This window comes from Lissotriton vulgaris, chromosome 5 (assembly GCF_964263255.1).
Source record: "Lissotriton vulgaris chromosome 5, aLisVul1.2, whole genome shotgun sequence".
NCBI classification, from domain to species: domain Eukaryota; kingdom Metazoa; phylum Chordata; class Amphibia; order Caudata; family Salamandridae; genus Lissotriton; species Lissotriton vulgaris.
In genome coordinates this window covers 1,969,559,647-1,969,587,383 of record NC_141693.1, presented here as the reverse complement: position 1 = coordinate 1,969,587,383, position 27,737 = coordinate 1,969,559,647, and the positions used below count along the sequence as shown (strand labels likewise).

At 46.9% G+C, this 27,737-nt stretch overlaps 1 protein-coding gene across 22 annotated transcripts in view; it reads right to left on the bottom strand.

Moving 5' to 3' along the window:
- Positions 1–27,737, bottom strand: part of GAPVD1 (GTPase activating protein and VPS9 domains 1) — a 304,659-nt gene that overhangs the window by 204,542 nt on the left and 72,380 nt on the right. For all 22 annotated transcript variants that reach the window (XM_086924684.1, XM_086924695.1, XM_086924697.1 and 19 more), the window contains exon 4: positions 6,775–6,861. In XM_086924684.1, coding sequence (XP_086780810.1) covers positions 6,775–6,861 — 87 coding nt within the window. The remainder of the gene's footprint in view (positions 1–6,774; positions 6,862–27,737) is intronic.

Sequence of the window (27,737 nt, the reverse complement as noted above, 5' to 3'; positions counted from 1 at the left end):
CCTTTAAGGCAGGAGTACGCGGTGAAACGTGTAGTTATAGTGCCTTCAAGAGGAAAACAGAAAGATTGCGATATAAGGAGAGAGAGGAAAAAGTACTGGAGGCAGAAGAACAACTTAATAACTGTGTAATAAGGGGAGAGTCGACTGAACAATACGTAATAGAATTATTGAAGGTGAAAAGTGAAGCAGAGGAAGAAATTGCTAACAGAGCTGCAAAGCAATATACAATTAGAAGGGAGAGATGCTACGAGTTCAGTGAGAAAATAGGGGTAGCCATCCTGTCGAGGGATAAAAGCGTAGTAACAAGGAGAAAGTTAAGAGATGACTGGGGGAGATGGGCTATGGTAGAGGCACTATTAGGGGGGGGGTGGACAACATTAGTTGCAGTATATGGTTCTACACAGGACGATCCAGAAATTTTGAAATTTTTGGATTCTGAGTTAGCAGGTTGGGCCCCTCGAGTTATTATAGGTGGAGACTTAAATATTAACGGGGCGGAGGGTCTAGGATCGGGCTCAATAAGACAGTATAAGGGTAGGAAGAAAAAGGTTCATAAGGCCCTGACTGATTTTCTAGAAAATAACACACTGCGAGATGTCTGGGGGTCAATTAGATCGAATCAATTCGGTTATACATATTAGACATATGTTTTATATAATCATCATCTAAAAGCAATCCCCTTTCGAATGTCCACTCCCTTCTTGTTGTTGTTTTCCCACTCTGCTTTATCGTTAAAATTAGGGGATTGTGATCACTAAGTATCCGAGGAAGTCTATCAATTTCCACTAAGCGGTGAAAAGTGAAGCAGAGGAAGAAATTGCTAACAGAGCTGCAAAGCAATATACAATTAGAAGGGAGAGATGCTACGAGTTCAGTGAGAAAATAGGGCGAGTCCTTGCTATACGAACCAGGCAGGTAGCGGCGGCAGGTACGATCAAGGAAATAAAGGACGAAAAGGGACAACTACACTCAGATCCAGAAGAAATTCGGGAGGTCTTTAGGAAGTTTTACCAATCTTTATATGATGAGAAAGATCCCAGTAGTATTGAAAGAATAAATCAATATCTTCAGAACATTGAGGTCAAAATTATCTCCCCTGAAGATGCAGATGAATTAGAGACTGTGTTGGACGAGACTGAGATTAAAGAAGCAATGACTGCTCTTGCCTCAGGGAAGGCTGCTGGGCCCGATCAGCTACCGATTGAGTTTTATAAAACTTTCTGGGGATGTTTAGGGAATTATCTAACTCAAACATTTCAAGCTGCACAAAGTGGGGTGTCCACTCCCAAATCCTGGAGTGGGGCTGATATAGTGCTAATTTTAAAAAAAGAAAAACCTCCGAGGGAACCTGGGTCGTATCGCCCAATAACATTGATGAATAATGATACCAAAATTTACTCGAAGGCACTGGCTGCAAGATTTGCAAGAATTATAAGCACTCTGGTTAGTAATAACCAACATGGTTTTATTCCTGGTAGAGGGACAACTCACCATATTAGAAAAGTTATAACTTTATTTGATGTAGCGGAGGTATCAGGAGACCCAATGGCAGTTATGCTTTTGGATGCGGAAAAAGCATTCGATCGGGTCTCCTGGCAGTATTTGTGGCAGACCCTAGTTAGAGTTGGGATAAGAGGAGGGTATTTGAAAGCAATTCAGACTCTATATAAGGACCCAGGTGCAGCATTAAGGATAAACGGGGGTATAACAGGTCAATTTAAAATTAAAAGAGGAACTCGCCAGGGCTGTCCTTTTTCTCCCCTGCTATTTGCCATCTATATGGATCCCTTAATACGTAAGATAGAATCAGCACCAGAGATTACTCCAGCCAGCACAGCTCTTGGGCCTTGTAAGATATTAGCATATGCTGATGACGTTGCGGTGATAACACCCTGCCCTACGGAAGCAACCACGTTTGTAGAGGCTGAGGCCTTAAGATTTGGTCAAGTCTCAGGGTACTCATTGAATGCGTCCAAAACTCAGATTATTAAAAACTCTTTTACACCTTGTGATGATAGAAGAGTTGTGCCGGTAGGGAAATATCTTGGAATTAATATTATGTCTAATTTAGATAGCTTGGTGGATAATAATATTGCCCCAGTAATTGAAAAAGCAAGGAAAGATCTGGATCGCTACGAGAACTTACATTTATCATTAGTTGGGCGAGTCAATATTATTAAAATGCTGATTTTACCCAAACTGCTGTATCTTTTAAGGGCAATACCTCTTCTAATTGAAAATAAGTGGTTTAAAACTTGCGAAAGTATGGTAAATCGGTTTATCTGGGCGTGAGGGAAAACCCGGAGGGCATTGAGGTATATGTCCCTTCCCAGAGAGAGAGGGGGGTGGTCACTGCCGGATCTAAAGGTATACTATTGGGCTGCAGCAATACAAGGATTGGTTGGATTAATCGGGGGGGGCTGAGATGGATGGATGGGATAAGACAGGTTCGCTGGCTATATATGGCTTAGCTTTGGGTACCAATGCCGAAAATATCTTTTTAAGGTTTTTTAAGATTTACTGACGGAAGTTACTTTAAAAGAACACGTTTCAAGGTAATTATGGCGGCCTATAATATATGGAAAGGATTCTCCAAAAAAGTTGGAATAGGGAAATACAGCGTATATACTAGATTAAAAAATAATCCCTCATTACCTAGGGCTGTGTTTTCAGGAATGGTATATGAAGAATGGGAGAGCCGAGGTATAAGCATGATTGGTGATGTGTGGGACGATAATGGTATAATACAATTCATAGATTTGAAAAATAAGTATATGTTGAACACAAATCATTTCTTTAAATACCTTCAAATAAGGAGCTGTTTATTAAATAAAAAAGGGGGAGTTCTAGGCTTTGGGAGGAGTATAATGATGGATCTCATACAAAAAGGTAATGATTGTACTATAAAAAGATTTTATTTAGAAATGACAAAGTTAAAAAAGGATGATCTTGATAATATGGATAGCTAAATGGTCATTAGATTTAGATATAGCTAGAGAAAGATATTTTCTCTGAATCACTTGAGATGGGATGTAAACTATTATGCTCAGCGTCTCTTCAGGCCCAACACTATCACGATCGGCTGCCTAGTATTCAAGTCCCTTACTGGTTCTGCACCTAGCTTTCTGAAATCTCTTACCACCCCCTACTGCCCCCCCCGCACTCTCAGATCCTCCCATCTTCACCTCCTGGTCATCCCACCCTTCAAGCTTACAAGGATGGGAGGCCGAAGCTTCTCATATCTTGCCCCTACATTCTGGAATTCTCTTCCTCTTTCTCTCAAATCTGTCACATCACTTGTCCTTTTCCGTAAGTCCCTTAAAACCTGGCTCTTCCCCCAATCTGGATAAACTCTAATCTGCCCCTCTCAGTATCCCAATCAGCGCCAGGAAACTTATGGTGATAGTGCGCTTTACAAAAACCTCCTAACATAACATAACATAACACTACAAGAGTATGTATCATTTGTATTATACGCCATGGAAAATTGCTCAATGGGGGGCTGTGTCGGGCATCACGTGTTTTAGATGTGGTAGTATGGAGGCCAACTTGTTACATATTTTCTCTACTTGTCCACATTTAGACAAGATAAAACAAGATATTGGGAATTTTTTCCGGAATGCCTTAGACACTACAATAGAGTTGGACTCAGCAACTATTTTGTTGGGAATTTCCCCAAATGGACAAACTAATTGTAAATACTTTTTGTTCGTAGCAATGGCGATTTTTAGACTGCTTGTGGCCTCAACTTGGTTAGATCCAAATCCTCCCACGTATCATCAATGGCTTGGAAAAACTTTATCAATACAAAAATTGGAAACAGCTATTTACTCTAGGAAAGGGAGAAAGGGTAAAAAGCTGGGTATACAAATTTGGGGTCCTTTGATCCAATGGAAGGCTGGAATTGAATAAGGTATTTTGAGGAATATATGTATTATTGAAAGTTAACATATATGATTTTGTATCTGTATATATTATGATCGGATTTGTGTGTATTATGTATATTGTAATATTTTCTTTCCTCGAATATGTGGTTGAGTATGTGGCTGCCTTCTGAATCTTATTGTGCCTTGTCCATGTAATGGGGGAGGGGGGGGGGGGGGGGTGGGGAGGAAATGAGGGGAAAAATTTATCAATAAAAATATTTTTTTTAAAAAAAGACTAAGCCTCACTCCAAACCAGCATAGGTAAAAGGTAAAGAAACACCAAAAACCCTTGCAAGGAGCAAATATTGGAACAAATGTCAGGAGAATGACCACACCCTTTGCTCTGCCAGACAAAGAGGTGGTGGCAATCTTCCCCCGTGTGTTGATTTTGTTTTGCAGAACTTCTATTGGAGATTTTTTCTGCAAGATAGATATATATATATATTTTACTCATGTCCTCAGCATATCACAATGCCAGTTAGAATGATGGGACAAGTGGCAATGTCTGACATCAGAAATACCCACAAGTAGATTTTCATCATCGGAAATTTATTAAACTTATTTTCAACATGTGTGATTGTTATCCTAGGCAACCAGAAGTGAAATTTACGTACATAAATGTGTAGCCTAGTTGTGCCAATGTATCTTTGCCTACTATTTGTAAGCTCCATAGGATTCTTTGTGGAAAGTTGAGCATGGATGAAGACTTAGTTATACCATGTTTTACTTACAACTCTAAATTTGTATAGCGAACCTATAAACTCCCCAATGGGCACAAAAGTAGAGAAAAGGGGGCATGTTAGTGGTCTGAAAGTGAATCGGTGCTGATCAGATAAAAATGAGCAAACTATTCGGATACTGAAAAAAATCGGGTGTAGAGGTCATACCGTATCTCTCCAGGACAGATGGCCACAGTTTAACAAACAGATCAGGCTTGTTCCACAAACTGCAGGAATTTAGCAAGAAGTGGTACTGAGACAGCCAAAGCAAGGTCCAACAGGGGCAGAAAAACGGATTATGGAACAAAATAAAACTGGCTCCCATTAGCGAATTTAGAAAGTCCACGAAGTGTCCCACATGTGTATATCAGGACAGTTTTGAACTTGGCTAGACATTGTGTACATGTGTTTTGCACCTATGGCATGCATTTGTTCTTAGTACCAGTAATGGGCCTCAGGGAGACATGGCAGCACCACAGGGTGATGGAAACAGCTGTGTGGGAAAAGGCGGGATAAGTAGTCCATTTGCAAGCCAGGATAGGTTGCATTTTGTTGGACTGTTAGAAACAATATGGATAATACAGCTATCCCACTGCAATCGAGGTTTTTTTGGCAATGACGGATCCAGCGACGGCGTGTGGCTGCTGGGACTACAGTGATCTTTGTTGTTAAAACAGCGCTAGATACTCTTTTGCTACAGCATTTCACAAGCCATTTTCCCAGGGATAACATAAAACTCACCCAGCTTTGGTAATCTGTATCTATAGAAACATAATATAATTGAACAAATGAAGACAACAAGCTTTTCAAACAGAATCTATTGAAGTAGACACATCACTCATTTAAATGAATAGAAACTTAAAATAACATTTTTACAACGGCGGTGCACAGGAGAAAATGTACATATTTTTTGTAATTCACCAACATTTCCATGGGGCTCTTAGGGCGAGTTGCAGCATGACCCTAATTTCTCCCCCCACAGCCCCCCCCTCCCCCCCCCCCCTGCCCGCCCCACGGGAATGGGCCATCAACATATTTGTGACTACCCACATACGGTGCCATAAAATGAGGCAGTTGCAGCGGGATGTGCTTCAGGGACATTCATCCGAGAGATAGGTGCCTGCATGTATTAAGCATGTGTAAGTGAGATATAAGGCACAAATTGCAGCTGGCAAATGCGGTCTGAGACAGTCTACCATCCCTGCGCTAGGGAACTGCCTGCGCTGGTTATCAGGAGCGCTGACCTGCAGCTTCCTGTTAAATCGCACGCTAATCACATCCTTGGCAGGGGGGAGCTTGGGGCTCAGGAGAAAAAACATGATAGGGCGAGTGGAGGAAGGTAAGAAGAAAAGCACTGATGGGGCCAGCATGGACCACTTCAAAGCTTCAACGTCAACAGTTTTCTGAGGAACAGCAGGGTGGTGACAAACCTGGATACCTACTCTAAAGCAGATCCCAAGGCAGGAACCTTTGCCGGAGTCATGTGGAAAAGCCTGTGATGGAGTTGGGGAGGAAATTAACACTTTCCATGAATGACTTTATAGACGCAACATAAGATGGGGAGAGCAGAAGCATCAGGGTGACAGGCAAAAAGAGAAAGACTATTTAAAACAGAAATATAACATTTTTTGGCAGGAATGTCAACTGAATTCTACACAATCCTCACACCACAACTAGATTTGGGCAGCATGAATTTCACTGAAGCTTCCTGGAAAGCTTTCTTTAGCATTCAAATAACTTTGGAATCACGAAATTTATGAGATTCAAATCGATTACTCAACTAAAAGCGGACCCTTTTGAATATTCCTGGTTTTTGCTGTGTGACTAGTGGATGGAGCGGGATGACGGTCCATAAGTTACTGAAAGATAACTGCCACATCACTACGGAATGCCAAACAGAGCTCTTGTGCATCCGAAGAGCCCTGAAGATAGCGCAAATTTACTTTGCAAATGTGTTGATGGTTGTAGACATCATTGGAGAAACCATCCACAATAATTAAGTTTGCAAACACAGAAAATAATACCCTAACGTTAAAATAATACCCTAACGTTAAAATAATAACCTAACGTTAAAATATTGCAAGAACACACAAAAAAGCGTCCTGGCGTTTTACAAACATGAGTTTTACCTTGTCAAATTTACCAAGACTGTTCTTGATTCGTGGATCTCTTTCTTCAGAACCGGTCATTGCCAACTGTTGCAAAAGGCTTCCAACCTAAAATGAGAAAATGAGGAACCGGTAAACACACAGGTAGCATAAACGAAACTAATGAGGACACAATCACAGCATCAGAGATTCAGGAGTATTTAAAGAGTTGCACCTGACCCACTGCGTTAAAGAAATAATGCTGAATTATTAGCAGGCCCTCTTCTGTGCGTTTTCCACATCAAGCTGATCCAGAATGTGGTTCTCATTCGTTTCAGGCAATCTAGTATATTGATTCTACCTCACCATCTTCAGGTCCTTCATTGGCTTTCTATGCCCAAATACACTGTTAAAGGCACTTCACACTATGCACAAGGCCAATCACCGCATCAGTTCCTCCCTAACAAGGCTGACTTTGTCATCCCAGCCTGTTGAGGAGAGTCTTTTTAGCCCTTATTCAATGCTTGGTTACGTCCAACCAAGTTCTGCCATGCCTGGAGTGAAGCAGATTTTTGTATTTGAGGAAGCCATAATCTAGAGCCCTTTCCAACACCTCTTCATCTTCCCATTCATCTCATGGTAATGTAAGCAGCTTGACATCTGGGTGTTCTCTTCTGTCTGCATTATGTCTGTATTCCCACTACGCTAGTCCTGGGATGATGCACAGATTCTTATCTTCAGGTTAGGAATTCCTAGTATTTCAAAACCGCAATACACTGTGTTAATAAAAGGGACACTGGACGAGATAGTTTGTTTAGTAGCACATACACCTGATTTGAAATGACCCGAACTTTGACTAATGAGATGGATCTGAATGGTCCTCTGCGAGGGGCCATGCCCTTAGGACGGAGAATCGGAATTTGCCTAGCTTTGTAACAGTAAGTTTCAATTCTATTAACCCCTTTCATGCTCATGACGGAACGGTTCTGTCATGAGCATCGGTCGAGCTGTGCTTATGACGGAACCGTTCCGTCATGACCACGCCCGGTTCTATTAGAGCTCAGCACCGGGGGGGAATCGGCGCTGCACAGAAGGGGTTAAGGACACGGAGGCGAGGATTATGCTTTTCCTTCTTCGCTGTTTATTACAATTACAAAACACAACAGCCAGAAAAGCACTGAAACTCAGAAAAATGACTGTATAATCTCCAAACAAAGAGATTAAGAACATGTATAATCAAAAACCATGAAGAAAACTACAAATCCCATCAAGTCCATGAATAACTCTACAATAATAGTCCTTTCACAGTGTCCATCGCACAAAGATAGGGAGTCCATCTTGTGTCCCCTTCCTCTTTCTTCGCGCGAGTCACGCCAAAACATCAACGGTCCTGCTTCGAACCCTCATTACCTAGCGGAATAAACAACAACAACTTAAGCGTTGCAAAGCCAAAAATTGGACAAATAACAACATCAGTCATCAACTTCCTGCAAATGAGAATGCAGTTACACCATTAACAATCATGAAAGATAAACTGTTTACTTACAGCCATACGGGTGGGATCTCCTCCGTAGGACCGGGAGGGATAATCCTCGCCTCCGTGTCCTTAATAGAATTGAAACTTACCGTTACAAAGCTAGGCAAATTTCGATTCTATGTCAGGACCTGAGGCTTCAGATTATGATCGTTCAAAGCTTACTTACCACCAAATGCGCAATATCCACCACCGGTTTATAATAAAACCTTTTAAAAGGTGGAATCCGAGGACCAATCCGCCGTGCGCATCAAATCCTCCAATCGCGCACCCAACGAGAAAGCCTTCGAGGCCATGGCCCCCCTGGCCGAATGTGCGCCAAACATTTTAGTGTCAATGCCAGCTTCCTGTAACACCCACCGCATCCATCTGGCTATGGTGGGGGAAGATACCGCCTTGTGCGGTTTACGCAAGGCTATGAGCAACAGCCTTTCACCCGGAGGACGAAGTTCAAGAATGACATCCTCATATGTCTTAAGGCACTGAACCACACAGAGCTTGGGGAAATCCGCAAAAGTTGGATAGGAGATCGATCTCGTTGCAGACTTCGTGCGACAACCCACTGTAAATGTCACCCCTTCCGGTGAAAAAATTCTCGCTGAGATGTCCAGGGCCCTTACATCCGAAACCCTACGACACGACACCAAACACAAGAGCATCGCCAATTTTGCGGACAACTCCTTCAAGGAAAGATACTTGTTGTGTTGCCAGGAAAGAAAAAGATTCAGCACAACGTTCACGTCCCACAGGACGGAATAACGCGGTTCTGGGGGCAGAGACAGCCTCACTCCCCTTAGGAGCTTACAAACAAAAGGATGTTCCCCCACGGGGCTCAATCCACAGGCTCATGAGCTGCCGACCTTATCGCATTAATGGTGCGGTACACCAAGCCTTCCGCCGCCAGATCCGCCAAGAAATTCAAAATGGGAACAATTCCTGCGACCAGGGGATCCAGGTTTCGTCGAATACACCAACGAACTTACCTGGTCCAAGCAGATCAGTACCTCTTTGTAGTACTGCCGGCCCAGGCTTTAGACAAAAGGGTCTGAGCCGACTCCGAAAGGCCTGGGAGCGACCAACGTCTCCGGAAAGCCGCCATGCCATGAGGCGGAGAGAATCTTGCATTATGAGGTGGTGTGGATCCCCGTTCGGATTGAGAAGAAGATGAGGGAGCCGCGGGAGTAGGATTGGAGAATCCCAGGAAAGTTCCAGAAGAACCGGAAACCAAACTTGAGATCTCCAAAAAGGTGTCACCAAAACCACATCCGCCTTCGAGCGGCGGAGCTGAGCCGCCGTCCTCAGCACCATCGAGAAAGGGGGAAACGCATAGGGCTTTCCTCGACTCCAATCCTGGAGGAATGCATCCGTGGCTTCCGCCAGCGGATCTGGTCTCCAACTGTAAAATCTCCACAGCTGGAAATCCAGGCGGGACGCAAACAGGTCTACCGAGAACGGACCCCACAGACTGTTCAACCACTGTAACACTTGGGCGTCCAGTCTCCAAAGGCTGGAATCCCGCAGATACCTCGAATGCCAGTCTGCAACTTGGTTGCCCTGGCCCGGAAGGTATTCCGCCGTCACTGAGACTCGACGGGATAGACAATAATCCCAAAAATCCTTCGCCAGATCTGCTAGTGCTCGGGACCGAGGACAGCCCAGATGGTTCACATAACGAACCGCCGAGACGTTGTCCATCCACAAAACGACACATGACTTTGCCAAGTCTTTGGTCCAACAGCGGATCGCAAAGGATCCCACCAGCAGCTCTAAACAGTTGATGTGGAGCTTTTGTTCCACGGATGACCAAACGCCGCCTGTAGAGAAATCCCCGCAGCAGGCGCCCCAACCGGATCTGCTGGCGTCTGATTCGATGACCAAATCCGGAACTGACCCGAAAATTGCTCGGCCGTTCCACGCCTCCATGTGGGAGAGCCACCAAGCCATCTCCCCTTTCACCTCCTGTGACAGAGGGACCAACTGGTCGTAGGACGAACCCTTTTTGAGGTGATGTGCCTTGAGGCGTTTTTAGGGCTCGATAATGCAGGGGCCCCGGGAAGATTGCCTGAATGGAGGAGGACAGGAGTCCTACCACTCTGGCAATCTGCCGCAGGAAGGTGTGAGACTTTGCAATCGTCTGTTTTAGGACATGACGGATCTTGGCTATCTTCCGTGAGGGGAGGCTGAGCGAGGCCTGCACGGAATCCACTACGAAACCTAAGAATACCATCGTCTGTGACGGTGAAAAAACCGACTTGTCCTCGTTGATGATGAACCCGAGCCCTTGCAACAAGGAAATCGTTCGATTGAGTTGGAGAACCAACTTGTTTGGGCACTGGTCCATCAGAAGGATGTTGTCCAAGAAGACTATCATTCGGATTCCTTGACACCGAAGAGCCTCCACCGCCGGGTGCAGCAGTTTGGTGAAGCACCAAGGGGCCGATGAAAGCCCGAATGGAAGGGCGGTGAATTCGAAGACTTGATCCTTCCAAAGAAATTGAAGGAACCGACGGTGGGGAGGATGAATGGCTACCACTAGGTATGCATCCTTGAGGTCCAGCCGGACCATCCAGTCGTTCGGAAGCAAAATGTTCCTGAGCAGATGGATTCCTTCCATCTTGAAATGATGGTACACCAACCACCCGTTAAAATCTCTGAGGTTGATTACAGGCCTCTACCCTCCGTCCGTCTTTTCCACCAGGAAGACGTTGTTGAGGAACCCATAGAGGTGCCGCTCTGTCCGGCAGATGGCCCCTTTGCGTAATAACGCCGAGACCTCCTCGTCGATTAAACTTGCATCTGCCTGGGAAAAACGATGGGGTTTGGCGCCCTTAGCTGGCAGGGCTGATCGTAAAACTCTATGCGGAAACCCCGCACTGTCTGCAGAACCCATGCGTCTGCTGTAATCGCTGCCCAAGCATCCGGAAAACCCGCTAGCCGTCCCCCAATCTGTACCTGACTCGCAGGTATCACACTTACCATGGGAGCAGTATGATATGATGTATTCTTAAAAATGTGCCTGTGCTTAAACTTAAACTGCGGTCCGTGCCTTATGTACATCCGCTAGTCTGTTTCAGGTCATGAATGGATTCTAGTTAACGGTTTATGCAGGGCATTTTTGTATATAACATTTACATCTCCCATTGCTCCATTACAAAATCACATGATTGTGAAAACTCATTGGGAAAAGATCTGCAGGCTCCAAATAGTTGCCTTTACCAGTCATCTTTACCAGTGTTGGGGAAGAACAAATCTTTTATAATTTGTTTTAATAGTTGAAATGATTTTGTTCATCATGGAGTGATCTATTGCTAGTGTAGGATAAGGTATGCAACTTTTCTGTGGATCTTACACCCCCCCCTTCCCAAACCCTCTGTGACGCATTGTCTAGTTTTTTTTTCAGCAAAGTGGATGACATTTATCGAAACTTTGCTAATACCGCAATCAGCTCCCATGAGGCCTTTACCCAGCCAGAAGGACCAATTTTTCAGCAGTTCAGAGAGGTGACCTGCCTTCAAGTACTCAACATCATATCCTCTATTAAATCTGGGTCAGCCTTGGACCCGTGTCCCCTGAAGGTTCTGCGGCCTATGATGGACACAGTTCTCCCATCCATAACCGAGATCTGTAACTCCATGTTTTCCACAGGCATCTACCCGGACACCCTAAAGAAAACACTCATAAAACCGCTTCTGAAGAAACCTTCCCTCGATAAAGAGGAACTTAAAAGTTACCGGCCCATTGCCAGTCTGCCATTTTTAGCGAAAGTGGTGGAAAAAATCATGAACACCCAACTCTCCCTCTTTATCGAGGAGAACAAAAGGCTCGACGAATCGCAGTTTGGTTTCCGCCGATGCCACGGAACAGAGACCGCTCTGGTCAAGGCGGCTGATGATATTAGATCTATCCGGGATGCAGGGGGCTCTGCCATCCTGATTCTACTGGACCTATCGGCGGCCTTCGACACGGTCGACCATACCACCTTGGTCGACCGTGTCGAGAGCATAGGTTTCCGAGGCAACGCAAAAAATCTGATTGCCTCTTTCCTGGCTAATAGGACCCAGGTTGTCACTGTGGGACCTTTCGAGTCTTCCCCACTGTCTTTACCATGTGGAGTTCCTCAGGGCTCATCCCTTAGTCCGACACTTTTTAACATTTATGTGTCGGACCTTGCCAAAGTCATCAGGGCATTTGGGATGAGCCTAACGTCCTACGCAGATGACACCCAATTGATCCTAGCTGTTAAGAACGATGGGCCACAAAAAGCGAACATGCTTAACCAAGGTATGCAGGCAATAGGCAGTTGGATGGGCCATAATTGCCTGAAATTGAACTCTGAAAATTCAGAGGTTGTAATTTTCGGCAATCTTTCCCCAGACTGGTCCCCCTTATGGTGGCCGTCGTCTATGGGCCAGCCTCCAGATCCGGTCGACAAGGTCAGGAACCTGGGTGTACTGTTTGACAACCGTCTGAACTTCCTGCCTCATGCTAACCAGATCTCTTCCTCTGCCTTTTACAAACTTCGGCTTATAAAAAAAATTCTGCCCTTTTTACCTGAGCATCATGCCAAAACATTGGTAAGCGCCCTGGTCCTCTCCACCCTAGATTACTGTAACGCCCTGTTTCTAGGTGCCCAGGAGAGAGTGCTAGCTAAAATGCAGGCCATCCAGAATGCCGCTGCAAGGCTCTTAGGGCGAATCACTAAATACCAATCGGTCTCACCAACTTTAAGGCGACTTCACTGGCTCCCAGTGAAAAAGAGGATAAAGTTCAAGGCACTATGTTTGACATATAAGGCCTTACATAATGTCGGACCAGTGTTCTTCACTCAAAATTTAATTCCCTACTGCCCATCCAGAACACTGCGCTCCTCCAATTCTTCTGATCTGGCGGTCCCCCGAACCAAAACTGTCAATTGGGGTGATAGGCGGTTCCTAGTAGCTGCACCGAAATTGTGGAATACACTTCCATATTCAATTAAGGCCAGCACCTCTCTCAGGTCCTTTCGAAAAAATCTTAAAACCTGGCTTTTTAACCTCTGATCCTTTTTAACCTTCGTACTTTCTGTCTCCCTGGGTTAAACACAGCAGTTCTTTAGCGCCGAGATGCCCTCGGGCCTTCGTTCGCGCTTTACAAATGTTTCAAATAAATAAATAAAATAAATAAACTGTTACCACCGGCGTCGTTCCGGAAGCCGCCGCCGCGCCCCCTGAAGCGCTGGCCTCTCGTCTGGTAAAAGTTGGTGTAATTTACCGACGTGTTGTACTGGCCTCTGCTGGAGCCTTGCCCTTTGTTGGGTAAATTTTGACTTCCGCGGCCGGTCGCGTGGCCCCTACCGCGACCGGCCCCTCGAGAAAAATGTTGCTGGACTGGGCCTTGTCTAGGGAGGTAAAAGTATTGACGAACTTGCCCAACTCCTTGATGAATGGATCTCCAAACTAGCCGCCCTCCGAAGAGGCTAAGTCTACTAACTTGGGGTCTAATTTAATCAGCAGAGACCTGCGACGTTCGGTCAAGAGGGCACAGTTGGCGTTTCCCAAGAATATGACCACCCTCTGCGCCCAACTCGATAGCACGTCTGGGGATATGGGAGTGCCAGAAACTTTGGCCTCCTCAGCCATATCCAGGATCTTTGTTATGGGGCCTATGGCGTCTAGCAGTTTATCCTGGCAGGAGCGCCAGGAATGGTCAATGCCCATACGGGGGTCCTTGACTAATTTCGCCATGAATGTGGCCATCTTGCCATTCAATTCAGGTGTCATGGCGACTTTTTCCTCTAGGGGAGGGCGTGGACATTCTCCCCTCAGGCAACTCCGTGCCTCTTTTTCCAGTGGCTTGCGGAGGCGTGCCGCCACAAACTTCGCGACCTTGTCCCCAGAAACCCAGGCCGCCGACCGCGAATGCACAATCGCGTCCAGGTCCAGCATGCCTGAACTATCCTGCGGTAACTCCGCCGCGGAGCTGGACGGCCGCCACGAGCGCACTGACTCGTCGTCGTCGTCCGTGTCCGCCGGGGAGATCCCTCCCGGGAAGGAAGGGGCTGTCCCGGTCTGCCCTGAAGGTCCCGGGGTCGGGGTCGGGGTCGACGCAGGGGTAGGGTCGGTTGCCTTCGCCAAAAAAGCGTGCTGCAGGCGCTCAAAGGCACCCCTGTCTACACCCTGCGGGCCCCCAGTAGGCCCGTCCCCTACAAGCTTTCTTAGGCGCAGGAGGTACCTCCTCCGAGGACGCGGAGTTGCCTCCAGAGGTCCCCAAATACGCCTGCCCTAGCTTCGCGCACTCCTCTACAATGCGCGCGGAGAGCCTGTCCTCCATGGGACCCACTATCTCCTGTACGCACGATAAATGGAACTATCAACAGCGTCGTAAAACTCATCATCATTCAGATATTGATGAGATTCCTTTTCCTCTACGTAGTACCCCTCTGCCATCACTGACTACCCTGCTAAGAACAGGAAAAGGGTGGGCACGGGGCACACAGGTAATCGCAGTACCTGGATATGGACCAGCCAGAGGCTAGCAGGTAAGTTGGGCTGGGGACCAGACTGTAGCGAGGTCGGGATGGAGAAACACACTAACTGGTGGATGCCTGTCCCTAATTCCCCTCGTTCCCTACAGACTGAAAACCCAAGGGCGGAGTCAAGTCAAGTCAAGTCAAGAGATTTATATAGCGCGCTACATACCCATAGGGTCTCAAGGCGCTTGAGGAAGGGTGGGGAATTACTTTTCGAATATCCAAGTTTTGAGTTGCTTTCTGAATGCTAGGTGGTTCTGAGTAATGCGAAGGTGAGTGGCAAGAGAGTTCCAAGTTTTAGCTGCCAGGTAGGAGAAGGATCTACCTCCCATGGTGGTTTTGTTGATGCGAGGTACAGTGGCAAGGGCTTGGTTGGAGGATCGTAGCTGACGGGAGGGGGTGTAGAAGGACAGTCGTGTTTTGAGGCATTCGGGTCCAAGTTCGTAAAGTGCTTTGTGTGCGTGGGTTAGGAGGCGGAAAGTAATCCTCTTGTTTACGGGGAGCCAGTGGAGGTTTTTCAGGTGACCAGAGATGTGTCCTTTACGCGGGATGTCTAGTATGAGCCTGGCTGAAGCGTTCTGGATGCGTTGGAGTTTTTTCTGGAGTTTTGCGGTGGTACCGGCGTATAGGGTGTTTCCGTAGTCCAGGCGGCTCGTGACCAGTGCGTGGGTGACCGTTTTTCTAGTTTCGGTGGGGATCCAGCGAAATGTTTTTTTGAGCATGCGAAGAATGTTGAAGCAAGATGATGAGACGGCGTTGACTTGTCTGGTCATCGAGAGTGAGGAGTCCAGGATGACGCCCAGGTTCCGTGCGTGGTCTGTCGGGATGGGTGCTTTACCGAGGGCCTCTGGCCACCAAGAGTCATCCCAGGCGGAGGGGGAGGTGCCTAAGATGAGGACTTCTGTTTTGTCAGAGTTCAGTTTCAGACGGCTGTGTTTCATCCACTCGGCTACTTTTTTCATTCCTTCGTGTAAGTTGGTTTTGGCGGTGTTAGGGTCTTTGGTGAGTGAGAGGATCAGTTGAGTGTCGTCAGCGTAGGAGATGATGTTGAGGTTGTGTTGGTGAGCGATGGCCGCAAGGGGGCTCATGTATACGTTGAAGAGGGTGGGGCTGAGTGAAGATCCTTGTGGCACGCCACAAATGACTTCCGTGGCTTCTGACTTGAATGGTGGGAGGCGGGTGCTCTGGGTTCTTCCGGTGAGGAACGAGGTGATCCATTCCAGTGCTTTTCCTTGGATTCCGACGTTTCTGAGGCGCTGTAGAAGGGTGCTATGACAGACTGTGTCGAAGGCAGCGGAGAGGTCGAGGAGGATGAGGGCGACTGTGTCTCCGTTGTCCAGTAGAGTTCGAATGTCGTCTGTTGCAGCTATGAGTGCGGTCTCAGTGCTGTGTTTGGCTCGGAATCCGGACTGTGAGGTGTCGAGGGATTTGTTGGTTTCGAGGAAGGCTGCGAGCTGGTTGTTGACAGCTTTCTCGATGACTTTGGCCGGGAATGGAAGGAGCGAGATGGGGCGGTAGTTTTTGAGTTCGGTGGGGTCAGCTGTGGGTTTTTTCAGGAGGGCGCTGAGTTCTGCGTGTTTCCAGCTTTACGGAAAGGTGGCGGAGTTGAGGGAGCAGTTGATAACATCTCGGAGGTGTGGTGCTATGGTGGAGTCTGCTTTGTTGAAGATGTGGTGAGGGCATGGGTCAGTTGGGGATCCTGAGTGGATGGAGTTCATCAGGCGGATGGTGTCCTCAGTGGAGATTGGGTTCCAGTCGTTAAGGATGTTCAAGGGGGGGTGAAGGTCCTGCAGAAGGTTGGGTGGGTTGGTCTCCGGGTCGGTTGTCGAAGCTGTTGTTGATGTCTGCGATTTTGTTGTGGAAGAAGGAAGCAAGGGAGTCGCAGAGGGCTTGGGAGGGGGTGATGTCGTTGGAGGGGGTGATGTCGTTGGAGTTGGCTGATGGGTTTGTAAATTCTTTGACGATGTTGAATAATTCCTTGCTGTTGTGGGCGTTGTTGTCTAGTCGGTCTTTGAATGCGGCTTTCTTGGCAGACCGGATTAGTTGGTGGTGTATGCGGGTGGCGTTTTTGAAGGCGTCCCTGGTGCTGGTGTTTGGGTCTTTTTTCCAGGCCTTCTCGAGGGAGCGACAGTTTCTTCGATTTCTTAAGATCATCGTTGAACCAGGAGGCGTTTTTGCTGCCTAGTTTGATTTGACGTTTTTTCAACGGTGCTAGGATGTCGGCGCTGTTGGATAGCCATTGGGTGAGGTTAATGGCTGCTTGGTCAGGGTTTCGGAGCAGGAGGAGGAAAAGGACCGCAGTGCCTTTAACTGGACCTTCGTGGAGCAGGACGCGACTCCGCCCCTCTCTGACGTCAGTGGACACGGAATGGACAAAGAGCAGGATATCCTGTACAGTGGGTGTGTTTACACCTCGGAGGTCGGAAGAGGAGAAGGCGAACAGGCGAGGAAGTGCGGAGCTGAGAAGAAGGACGAGAGAACCGAGAGTGAGGGAGAGCCAGGAGGCCAACGACCCTGTGCACCGCCGTGCCACACTCCCGAGGGAGGAGTGTGGCTTTCTCAGGTACGGAGACGTTTGGCGGCTTGGGTGGGGAAGAAGAACGCCCCTGTGTAAATGTGTAAATAGCCTTGTACGTGCCTCTCCTGTGTGTGCCCAGATTCCCATCTACCCTCCCTACCCGTTCGGTACCCTCACATCTTTACCCCTCCACTGTTCACGAGCACAGATAGGTAGCGAGAGACACGGATGTTCCTTCACTTCACTTGGGTCCCCTGAGGAGTACGAGATATCCTAAACTTTGAACTAACGGCTCCCTCTGTTGGTCTCCTTTTCCCTCGGTATATCGGCCACGGAGAACTGACGAAGAAGAAACGTACGCCTGTCAAGACAGCCTGGTCATTCAACCAGCCGAAGACATCGCCACCACAAACAACCTGGAGTTCGCAAGGGAAAGACTGACATATAGGACAAAGCGTACCATAAAAATAAAACCAAGCTTGAAACGTTATTCCGGTGTGCAGCTTCTGCCTGAATCTGAACCCAGTACCCCACCCCCTCCCACGCCTACACAGACCTATCGAGGCAGCACCTGCCTCCAAGCGCGCAGACCCTCACAAAAGGAACGGGTCCACGCCGCCTCCCCTGCGCGCTTACAGTAAGGCTCACTATATTAGGCCAGACCCTTGCTTTGGGCAACGTTTTGTGAAAACGCGGTAAAAAACTGCTATGGTGCCGTGATACAGCCCGTAGGCGTTTAACACGGTAATCCGCCGATACAGACCCCGTCGGGGCGTAACACAATACAATCGTGGCAATAAAGCCAGAAAAACGGGCATCTGGGTTGAGGCGGCAAAGGCGAGGCTCCAGCGTGGCTCCTTCTCAGCGCGGCTCCCGTCAGTAAGAGGAACCGCGCTGAGGAGAACGAGACGCAACGGCTCCCTCTAGCGGCTGAATCAGTGCCGCGTCAAGTTCGGGGACATCGCGTGAGGGGCGAAAACGTCCCCGCGATGCTAAAAAAGGGCTCTGGGGAAATAAATCATCCACCAATGCATTTAAACACAGAGCCCCCAAATAGCAATACAACAATTAACAAGAAATTAAGCCCAAACACGCAATTTAAACTCTACACAAGACCAAAATGGTGAGAGAAAAGAGCAATGGACTTAACTGACTGCAAAGTAGCGAAGAAAGATGGATGCCCTATCTTCGTGCGATGGACACTATGAAAGGACAATTATTGTAGAGTTATTCATGGACTTGATGGGATTTGTAGTTTTCTTCATGGTTTTTGATGATACATGTTCTTAATCTCTTTGTTTGGAGATTATACAGTCATTTTTTCTGAGTTTCAGTGCTTTTCTGGCTGCTGTGTTTTGTAATTTTAATAAACAGCAAAAAAGGAAAAGCATAATCTGAAGCCTCCGGTCCTGACATAGAATCCTATTTAATCTCTTGAACAACCAGAGTTAGCATTCTTCCCTTTCCTTAAATGCTTTGGATTGGAAATTCCTACACAAATGAGAATGCAAGACAACTTGTGCTTAGGCTACAAGCATCATATCCTTGTAGACAACTCATAGATAAGTCTAGCTGAAGCTAGGTCTGGCTGCAGTCCAGTGAAGTTAATGAAAAAAATAATATTCAAAGATTTTGCATATTTCCAAAAGTAAAAGAGCAGTGTTTTTTCCAGGGAATCCCTTACCCAATGTGTGGCAGAATTGGGAATCCTAGAGGCCTCTAAGGGAAGTACAGTGCAAAGCATATTCACCTAATAAGCCAACATTCAGGTAATTTGCTGCAAAGAAAACATGGTTTTGGCCATGCTAAAACTGCTTCTTGCCATTCCTAAATACCACGAGTTCCCATTTTGATGACAGAGAATAATCCAAGAATCTAATCTATGAAAGACTAATAATGGCCCATAGGAAGAACAGAATAGGTGGAAGTTCCTTCAAGTTAAAACTTGCTAACTATGTAACATGCTTCAAAACAAAATAGAGATGATCAGAAGCCAGTTAGAATAAAGATAAGAAATAAAAATGTGTCTTGTCCACAAAACATGACAGCCTCTAAAAAACAACATTCGATCTCACTGTCAGATGCATAAATATGTACTAAGTTTATTTCAAGGACCTAGTGGGTTAAGCCCACACACAGCGGTTGAAAGCCTTGCAATGGCAACAGAGAGCACTATACAAATGTGGATTATTATATTTGCAACCAGAAAGTGACAGAATAGAGCAAATAAGAAGCATCAAGCAGAAATTAACCATGGAGCCTGTGCAAATGCATGCTGGTTTCAAACATATTAAAACTATGTGGCTATTGTAAACCACAGCAACGTACTATAACAATAACATCAGAGAAGTCACCAAGAGAAGCAGAGTGCTTTTCAAGCCAATCAAGAACTTCATCGACGCCCTACCGTAACCACCTATTCCTCAATCCACAAAAAAGTGCAATGCCATCAACCTGTTCTTCAGTGAAAAAGACCAACAATCCGGCAGCACAAGAAAGTTTCACCTCCAGCGCCCACCCATCCCCTTAAAATCCCACAATGGTCAGCCTTCAAATTCCTTTCTCTTGCAGATCTCAATGTCAGTCAACTCTGTCAAATCCACTTTTGAATGAAGATTATGTTCATCAAAACTCTCTCTAGGGACGCTCTTTTGTTCCTACATACTAATTAATGTCAATGCCTCTCTCAAACAAGGCATCTTCTGAAAAGCTCTAAAAAGACTGCACAGATCCTCCCACTCCTAAAGAAACCTACACCGACCTTGATGGCCTCGCTAACTACTGGCCCATCATTCACCTATAATCTCCTCACTAAGATTATTTAAAAAGCAGTCTACATTCAACTCCAAGATCACATCAGTGCTAAGCATCTCCTGCACGACTTCCTGTCTAGCTTCACAATGAAGCACAAGAATGCTACAATACACATCTCTGATGGTGTCCTCTTCACCACAGATGAAGATGACCCCTGCCGCCAGATACTACTGGACCGCCTAAGCAGTCTTGACACAGTCGACCATCCCCCATACACACCCGGGCGTCTCGAATAGAACTTAAGGGCATAGTCTCCCACCTTTCCAACAGACACTAGGTGGTTCACAAGGGTACCTCCAGGTCACTATCCTTTACATGGAGCTGCACGATGCTCTAAGCACAAATACCGGCATCAAGATTCATAATGTCCAGATGATAGGCAACTCAAATTGTAAGCCCCCTCTGCTTCAGACATCCTGCACCTCAATCACTGACGGCACAAGATCCAGACCTTGATATCCAGCACCTACCTGAAGCTCAACTCCAACCACGAAATAATTAATCCTATTTGATAAGAACAGCAAACAAGATGCCATACAAGCTACACTCAATGACATGAGCCAGGACAGCCTCTAACCCTTTTAACCGAACTCGCCCTCAAGGAACACATTGCTAAAAAACAACAAACCAAGATGTCTGGCACCAGCTCTCACTTCTAAATAAACTGAAACCGTTTCTTCCATAAAGCAACTTTGAAACTGCCAGGAGAAACATAATAACATCACCTTCCTCCTGAAGAAACTCCATTGGCTCCCTTTATTTGCCCACACCAACCTCAAAACCAGCAGGATTTTGCAACAGCAGACCATCAAAAAGCAAACTAAGCTTAAAAAAAGACAATACAAGACAGCAGGCCTTTTCCCTCTATGCACACTAGATCTGAAAGAGCATCCCTGTATCAATCAGGACCACCCCAAAGCTGCTCCAATTTAGGAAAGACTTGCAGGTTCATCTCAATACATCACAATAATTAACTCTCCCCAACACAGCAGCCTCATTTATCACTCCTGGCTTCCTGTTAGTCTTTGTCCCTGTAAAGAGCTCCACTGCCTTTTGGCTAGGTTGGTGCGACAAATATACCATATACATACATGCACATACTCAAAAAACAACATCCAGTGCTTGCACTTCTGGTTATCGCACCTTTTTTGTCTCAGTGCCATGAGGCCTTTAGACATACAATTGCTTTGCAAAGCCCAAAATTAAATCAATCATGGGACTACAGTACATTTAAAAAAATAGAAGCTATACAAATTTAAACGCGGACAGATGGGGCAGAAAAAACATGACCACTATAAACGTCTGGAAGAAAATGACATTCAGAACAAATATAAATCAAGTTTAAAGCAAGTACAAACTAATTAACAAATTAGGCAACAAGTACGCCACCCTTGATAGCAGACCACTCAACACTATTCACCAGCAAAAACCTAGGTACAGCAGCTGAAGCAGCAGCTAGAGGCACCAAGTTACCTTCTTTGTGACGGGGTTCAGCAAATCAGTAGAAGGAAATGGAAACCTACTGTGTAAAGATTTTAACACGAGACTAACTTATGTACCGGTCCATGACGCTGTCATGCTTTCCTCCCCCACCATCTGTCAGTTATGTTACATGTGTTATTAAACATAAGATGAGACTACTAAGGAATCTCAAACCTTTCCTCCCACAAGCTGACTTCAAGCAGGTGGTTCAAGCGCTGGTTTTGCATAGGCTAGACTATGGAAGTGCTACACGATGTGGCCTCCCGAAATATACCTCGGCACCCCTTAAGGCTGTATTGAATGCGGCGGCCAGACTGACCACGGGAACAAAAAGATCTGCGCACATTTCCCTAGTTCTAAAATCTCTAAATTGGTTACCTTTTGAAGCAAGAACACAGCTAAAGATCGCCTGCCTGACTCACAAAGCTCTCCATCTCAAAACCCCCAAATGCCTATGCCAAATGCTAGAACTATCTGGAGGTGGAAGACCCTCAAGAAGTGCTAACACCTTCCTTCTTAAACCACAGATATTTCACAAAAAGAAATTGTCAAAGAGCTTTCTCTGGCTCCGCTCCACGGATCTGGAACTCTCTCCCTCCTGAAATTTGCAGACTCACCTCCACAGTTGCCTTCAAACTGGAAGTAAAACGATTCCTTATGTGCAAGTTCTTACCCTAATTTGGCTCTTTTCATAGCAAGCGAAGATCTGGTCCATAGGATGTGGTTAGCTCCTTTACAGTGCACTTTCCTGCCCAGGACTGTAATAAGTAGATTTAGTCAGAGCAAGCAGTTGGGTATCAGGGAGAAATCTAGTTTTACAACTTGGTTGTTTTTGCATGCAGGAGATTACATTCAAACTCTTTTCCTGGCCAGGTCAACAGATGAGTCTTCAATAGAATGCTTTCCTTCATCCATAACTCAAGTGGTGCTGTACTATGTTTGGTTACTTGAGGCCTCAGTACTTCCTCTTACCATATTTTACAAAGCACTGATAAAGAAAACTTATTGCTTCTACTCCACAAAATGGTTTTCTCATACAAAATAAAATCAGTACATGGGCAGAATCTGTACAAGCATCCCTAGAACAAGTCCAGGTTACCATGAAAAATAGTGCCTTTAAGCTACTTCACACTAAATAATTTAAAAAACAGCAGCTCGTATTGAGAAGAGGCAAATCTCACTCCAACCTACCAAAAGAGGGTACACAGAAAAACGAAGCAGACACAAGGAAGGGGATACAGGAAATGAGCATAGGCACATAAGCTCAAATGGGTGAGTTCCGTTTCTATTTAGTGGGAAGGTTTTTTTAATATATTGTTTTTTTTTTATTAAAGCTTAGCCACATAATGTCAAACCCTCTTACTAGTAAAAATATTACACCCTGGGCTACCACGAGATGATAGCACAGGGCAGACCGATGATAGCAGAGAAAGTGGATTATTAATTGAGGTTAGTGACTCAGTTAAGTCATAGGGGACACTGTTCCAAGTTGAGGGTGCAATATGTCACCCAGTCAATATGATGGTCAATGGTTGCAGTAGACTGGGACTTATGAGCAATTTTGGGGTGCAGCTTGGACATGCCAACCACGTTCACCCTGGTCAAAGATTTTACCTTCTGACTTTAGTCTTTTAAGTCCGACTCTACCACTAAAGCCCTCCAGTATCTCAGGGGAGGCACTTCGAGACTCACAGGGTTTTAGAAAGAGGCATAACAGCAGGGTCTAGAGGCGACTGGTCAGATGGGAAGCTGCAGAAAAAGTGTGTTGGGTCCTTCTAGCTTTAACAGGAGGTCAGCCTCATTACCCATGGAACCTGGGGACATGAGAGCAGGTCCAGTCCTTCAGGTCTCTTCTCAATTCACAGGCAGCAGGTTCAGGCCTCTTGTGATCTTCTCCAGACCTAGGAGTGTTCTGAAGTGGATGCCTGGAGATGCCACATGAGCTAGTTGGCGGGAATGACTACTGGGCACTCCCTGACCAATAGGTTATAAGTTAGTGGGCCTACCATACCCACTTTGGCCATTTTCAAGTAGGCAAAATCTTAAGCCACAATAATGGAGGGTGTGAGAGTGTGAGAGTATTAGTGATATGTACTATGGTAATCCTAGTTTCTTCTCATTTTGAAAGCCAAAATCCAGTTTGGGTAAGTGACTCACAATAAATTCAGAGACATCTGTCTGGTAGAACAAAATTAGGGGTTCTAGCAATCAGACAGCATATAAACAAGAACTGTTTTGGCATCCTGTTTTCCCTTGCTTTCAAGTATGCCATATGTGTTATATATAAACCAAGCAGACTTACCAAGCAAGATACGACATTTAAACAAGATTTGACGCTAATGTAAAAAAAAAAAAAAAAAAAAGATGATCACAGCCCCACTTTGAACATTCAGTCAGGGTCACAGGAGTCATTTTTGCCCATTCAGTTCACCCTATATTTGCTCCAGGGAGGCACTTCTTCACACCTATTCAAATGCTAATTACTGGCTGGAAAAGGGGAATGCAAATGCAAATTTAGCCTCCATGAATTCAGGCAGAACAAAGGTAACTTTCTAAAAGTTACTTTTCATTGATATTTATTAAAAATCTGACTTCCCATTGAATTGGATTTTTAATAATTCAAAATAGTTATTTTTTGCTAGCTACTCTCATTACACAGTGAAAAAAAGCTTTTGGGTGCTGGTCACTGTAAAGACAAGTTATCATTAAGTTTCTAAATGTCCTACTTTAAAATAGTTTGCACCCTGCATTGTGGGCTACAAGGCCCATAGAAGAGTGACTTGTTAATATTTAAAAGGGAGGTTTTCACCTGTCAAATTTCAGTGTTTAGAATGCCACAGTCAGGCTAAAACAGTAGGTCGGAAGGCCAATGTCAGTGCACAAGTGGAAGTCAGGTTAAAGCTTGCTGATGAGGGACCAATACCACAATGGCCAGTTCCTCACGCAGGAAACCGTGTAAGTTATGTTTGAGCTGGGGCAATTCTTACAGTTGGCAAAAATCTCCCTAGTGGCCAGAGATTTGGAGATAATTTCCGGATGAACCCCCGGTAACTAAAATCCTACAAGTAATGCCGAGCATGGCACAAGGTCGCCACATGATAACATACATATACAGGGCAATCAGGGAGGATCTGCCAAGAAATCCACTTACAGTCCAACAGAAATGGAAGGTAGCGGTAGGAGGACAAATAACAGAGAAATAATGGGAGAAGATAAATGAAGGGGTAAAACTGGGCTGCTCCAATGCATGTTTCAAACTCATACAATATAAGTACATCCATCAAGCCTACCTCCCACCAAAGGCCCCTAGCCAAATATACCCAGAGCGATCAGGCGAATGCCACAGATGCACACAAACAGCAGCGAATTTGATACATAGTTTGGGCATGCCGACAGATGACTAAATTCTGGGAAGAAGCGCTGCAAAAAAAAAAAAAGCAAGGACAGTGCACTTGTGGTGCTGAGTGATGCTGTTGTGGTGCTGAGGGATGTGGCGGTGTCCCAGAGGGATGTGGCGGTGTCCCAGAGGGATGTGGCGGTGTCCCAGAGGGATGTGGCGGTGTCCCAGAGGGATGTGGCGGTGTCCCAGAGGGATGTGGCGGTGTCCCTGAGGGATGTGGCGGTGTCCCTGAGGGATGTGGCGGTGTCCCTGAGGGATGTGGCGGTGTCCCTGAGGGATGTGGCGGTGTCCCTGAGGGATGTGGCGGTGTCCCTGAGGGATGTGGCAGTGTCCCTGAGGGATGTGGCAGTGTCCTGAGTGATGTGGCAGTGTCCTGAGTGATGTGGCAGTGTCCTGAGTGATTGTCCTGAGTGATGTGGCAGTGTCCTGAGTGATGTGGCAGTGTCCTGAGTGACGTGGCGGTGTTGTGAGGTGTGCAGCAGTGTGAGGCGTGCAGCAGTGTGAGGCGTGCAGCAGTGCGAGGCGTGCAGAAGTGCGAGGCGTGCAGCAGTGCGAGGCGTGCAGCAGTGCGAGGCGTGCAGCAGTGCGAGGCGTGCAGCAGTGCGAGGCGTGCAGCAGTGCGAGGCGTGCAGCAGTGTGAGGCGTGCAGCAGTGCGAGGCGTGCAGAAGTGCGAGGCGTGCAGCAGTGCGAGGCGTGCAGCAGTGCGAGGCGTGCAGCAGTGCGAGGCGTGCAGCAGTGCGAGGCGTGCAGCAGTGTGAGTAATGCAGCAGTGTGCGGCGTGCAGCAGTGTGCGGCGTGCAGCAGTGTGCGGCGTGCAGCAGTGTGCGGCGTGCAGCAGTGTGCGGCGTGCAGCAGCGTGCGGCGCGCAGCAGCGTGCGGCGCGCAGCAGCGTGCGGCGCGCAGCAGCGTGCGGCGCGCAGCAGCGTGCGGCGCGCAGCAGCGTGTGGCGCGCAGCAGCGTGTGGCGCGCAGCAGCGTGTGGCGCGCAGCAGCGTGTGGCGCGCAGCAGGGTGAGGCGCGCAGTAGTGTGCAGCTTTGTGCAGCAGTGTGCAGCAGTGTGCGGCGCGTAGCAGTGTGTGGCGCGCAGCAGTGTGTGGCGCGCAGCAGTGTGTGGCGCGCAGCAGTGTGTGGCGCGCAGCAGTGTGTGGCGCGCAGCAGTGTGTGGGGCGCAGCAGTGTGTGGCGCGCAGCAGTGTGTGGCGCGCAGCAGTGTGAGTAATGCGGCAGGGCGTGGCGCGCAGCAGTGTGAGAAATACAGCAGTGTGCGGCGTGCAGCAGTGTGTGGCACGCAGCAGTGTGTGGCACGCAGCAGTGTGTGGCGTGCAGTAGTGTGAGGCAATACTTTTGGGGTGGCCTCCAGAACAAGATACAATATGTTAGAGGAAGCCTCCAAAATGGCCACAACATTCAGATATGACTACTTGAGCTTGGAATCATTTTCTAGCTGGTGCTTCCAAATTTGAACCCAATATGTCAGAGGTGACCTCTAGAGTGGAAACAATACTCTAGAGGAGACCTCCAGAGCTGGTCTCTGGGGTCCAGGTGAGGCCTCCATAAGTATTCACAAAAGAAGCCTTCAGAAATGGACACAAAAGTTCAGTTGGCCTTCCAGCCCTTGACACACTCACGGCAGACGTGTTCTTGGGAATTAAGGACAGCACTCCATATGGAACTACCAGAACTGAGCACAATCTGGCAGCAGAAACTTCCAGATCTCAGCACATCATTCCAAAAGAGGACCCCAGAAATGGGCGCAATGAAGGGAAGCCCTACAAAATTGGACGCATCACTCTGCAAGTGATTACCAGAACTGAATATATCACTCCAGATCCGGCCTCCTGAACTGGACTCAATACTAGACACAGTACTTTGGATATGTTGAGTGATAACAGAACTTTATTTCCTCTTAACTGTATATCTTCTCTGCATTCCAGCATTACTCTACGTTTTTCTGTGACCCTATCACACTGTTTGCCCCAATTGAGGCAATAACTCGAAGATTTAATGACACAGGAAGCTTGCATTGTACCTGTTCTGTGTATGAGAGAGAAGCTAATGCTGCCTGTCTGTTGTACTGTGTGTGCGCGTGCGTGTGTGTGCAGGGTGAGGGGGGAACTGTAGCTTGCTTTACCCTATTTGCGCATTTGCACATGCTTCAGTTGCACTTTGTCACATTGCTGCTATTTGCCCCGTACTAGAGCGCTAACGCGGTGCCTGGGAGGTTTTCCCGACCCGCTCGAAGATTAGCGCTCTAGTTTTCAGGGCTGCCATCGCTCTCCTGCTCCTCCCTCCTTGCTCCTCCCTCTTCACTTCCGGTCCCCTATTTTAAACAGGATGCTGCGACCGCATCGGGCGTGCCAAAGGCAAGCCAGTCTGCGCCCGTCCGCGTCAAGACCGCGACAGGAGGAGGCCAGGCTGGTAAAACTCTCCCTCACCTGATTTATCAGGCAAAGGTACTCACAGAGCTCAATGATGATCCCAGGTGTGCTGGCCACCTTTCTATGACGAACACATGGGACCCCATTTCCTGCAGAACTTGTAGATGGACAATGCCTTGGCCATCACTGGAAATACAGAGAAATTCTACCTCCCCCCCCCCAAAAAAAAGCATTAAAGGAGGGCTTATAAATGCCCGCTCTATGTGTAAACATAGCCAAGATATCAGGGACCTGATTCTAACTCATCACCTCGATTTTCTTTTCATAACCGAAACTTGGCTCAAAGAATGGAGCGCCCCTGATCTGTCTGTT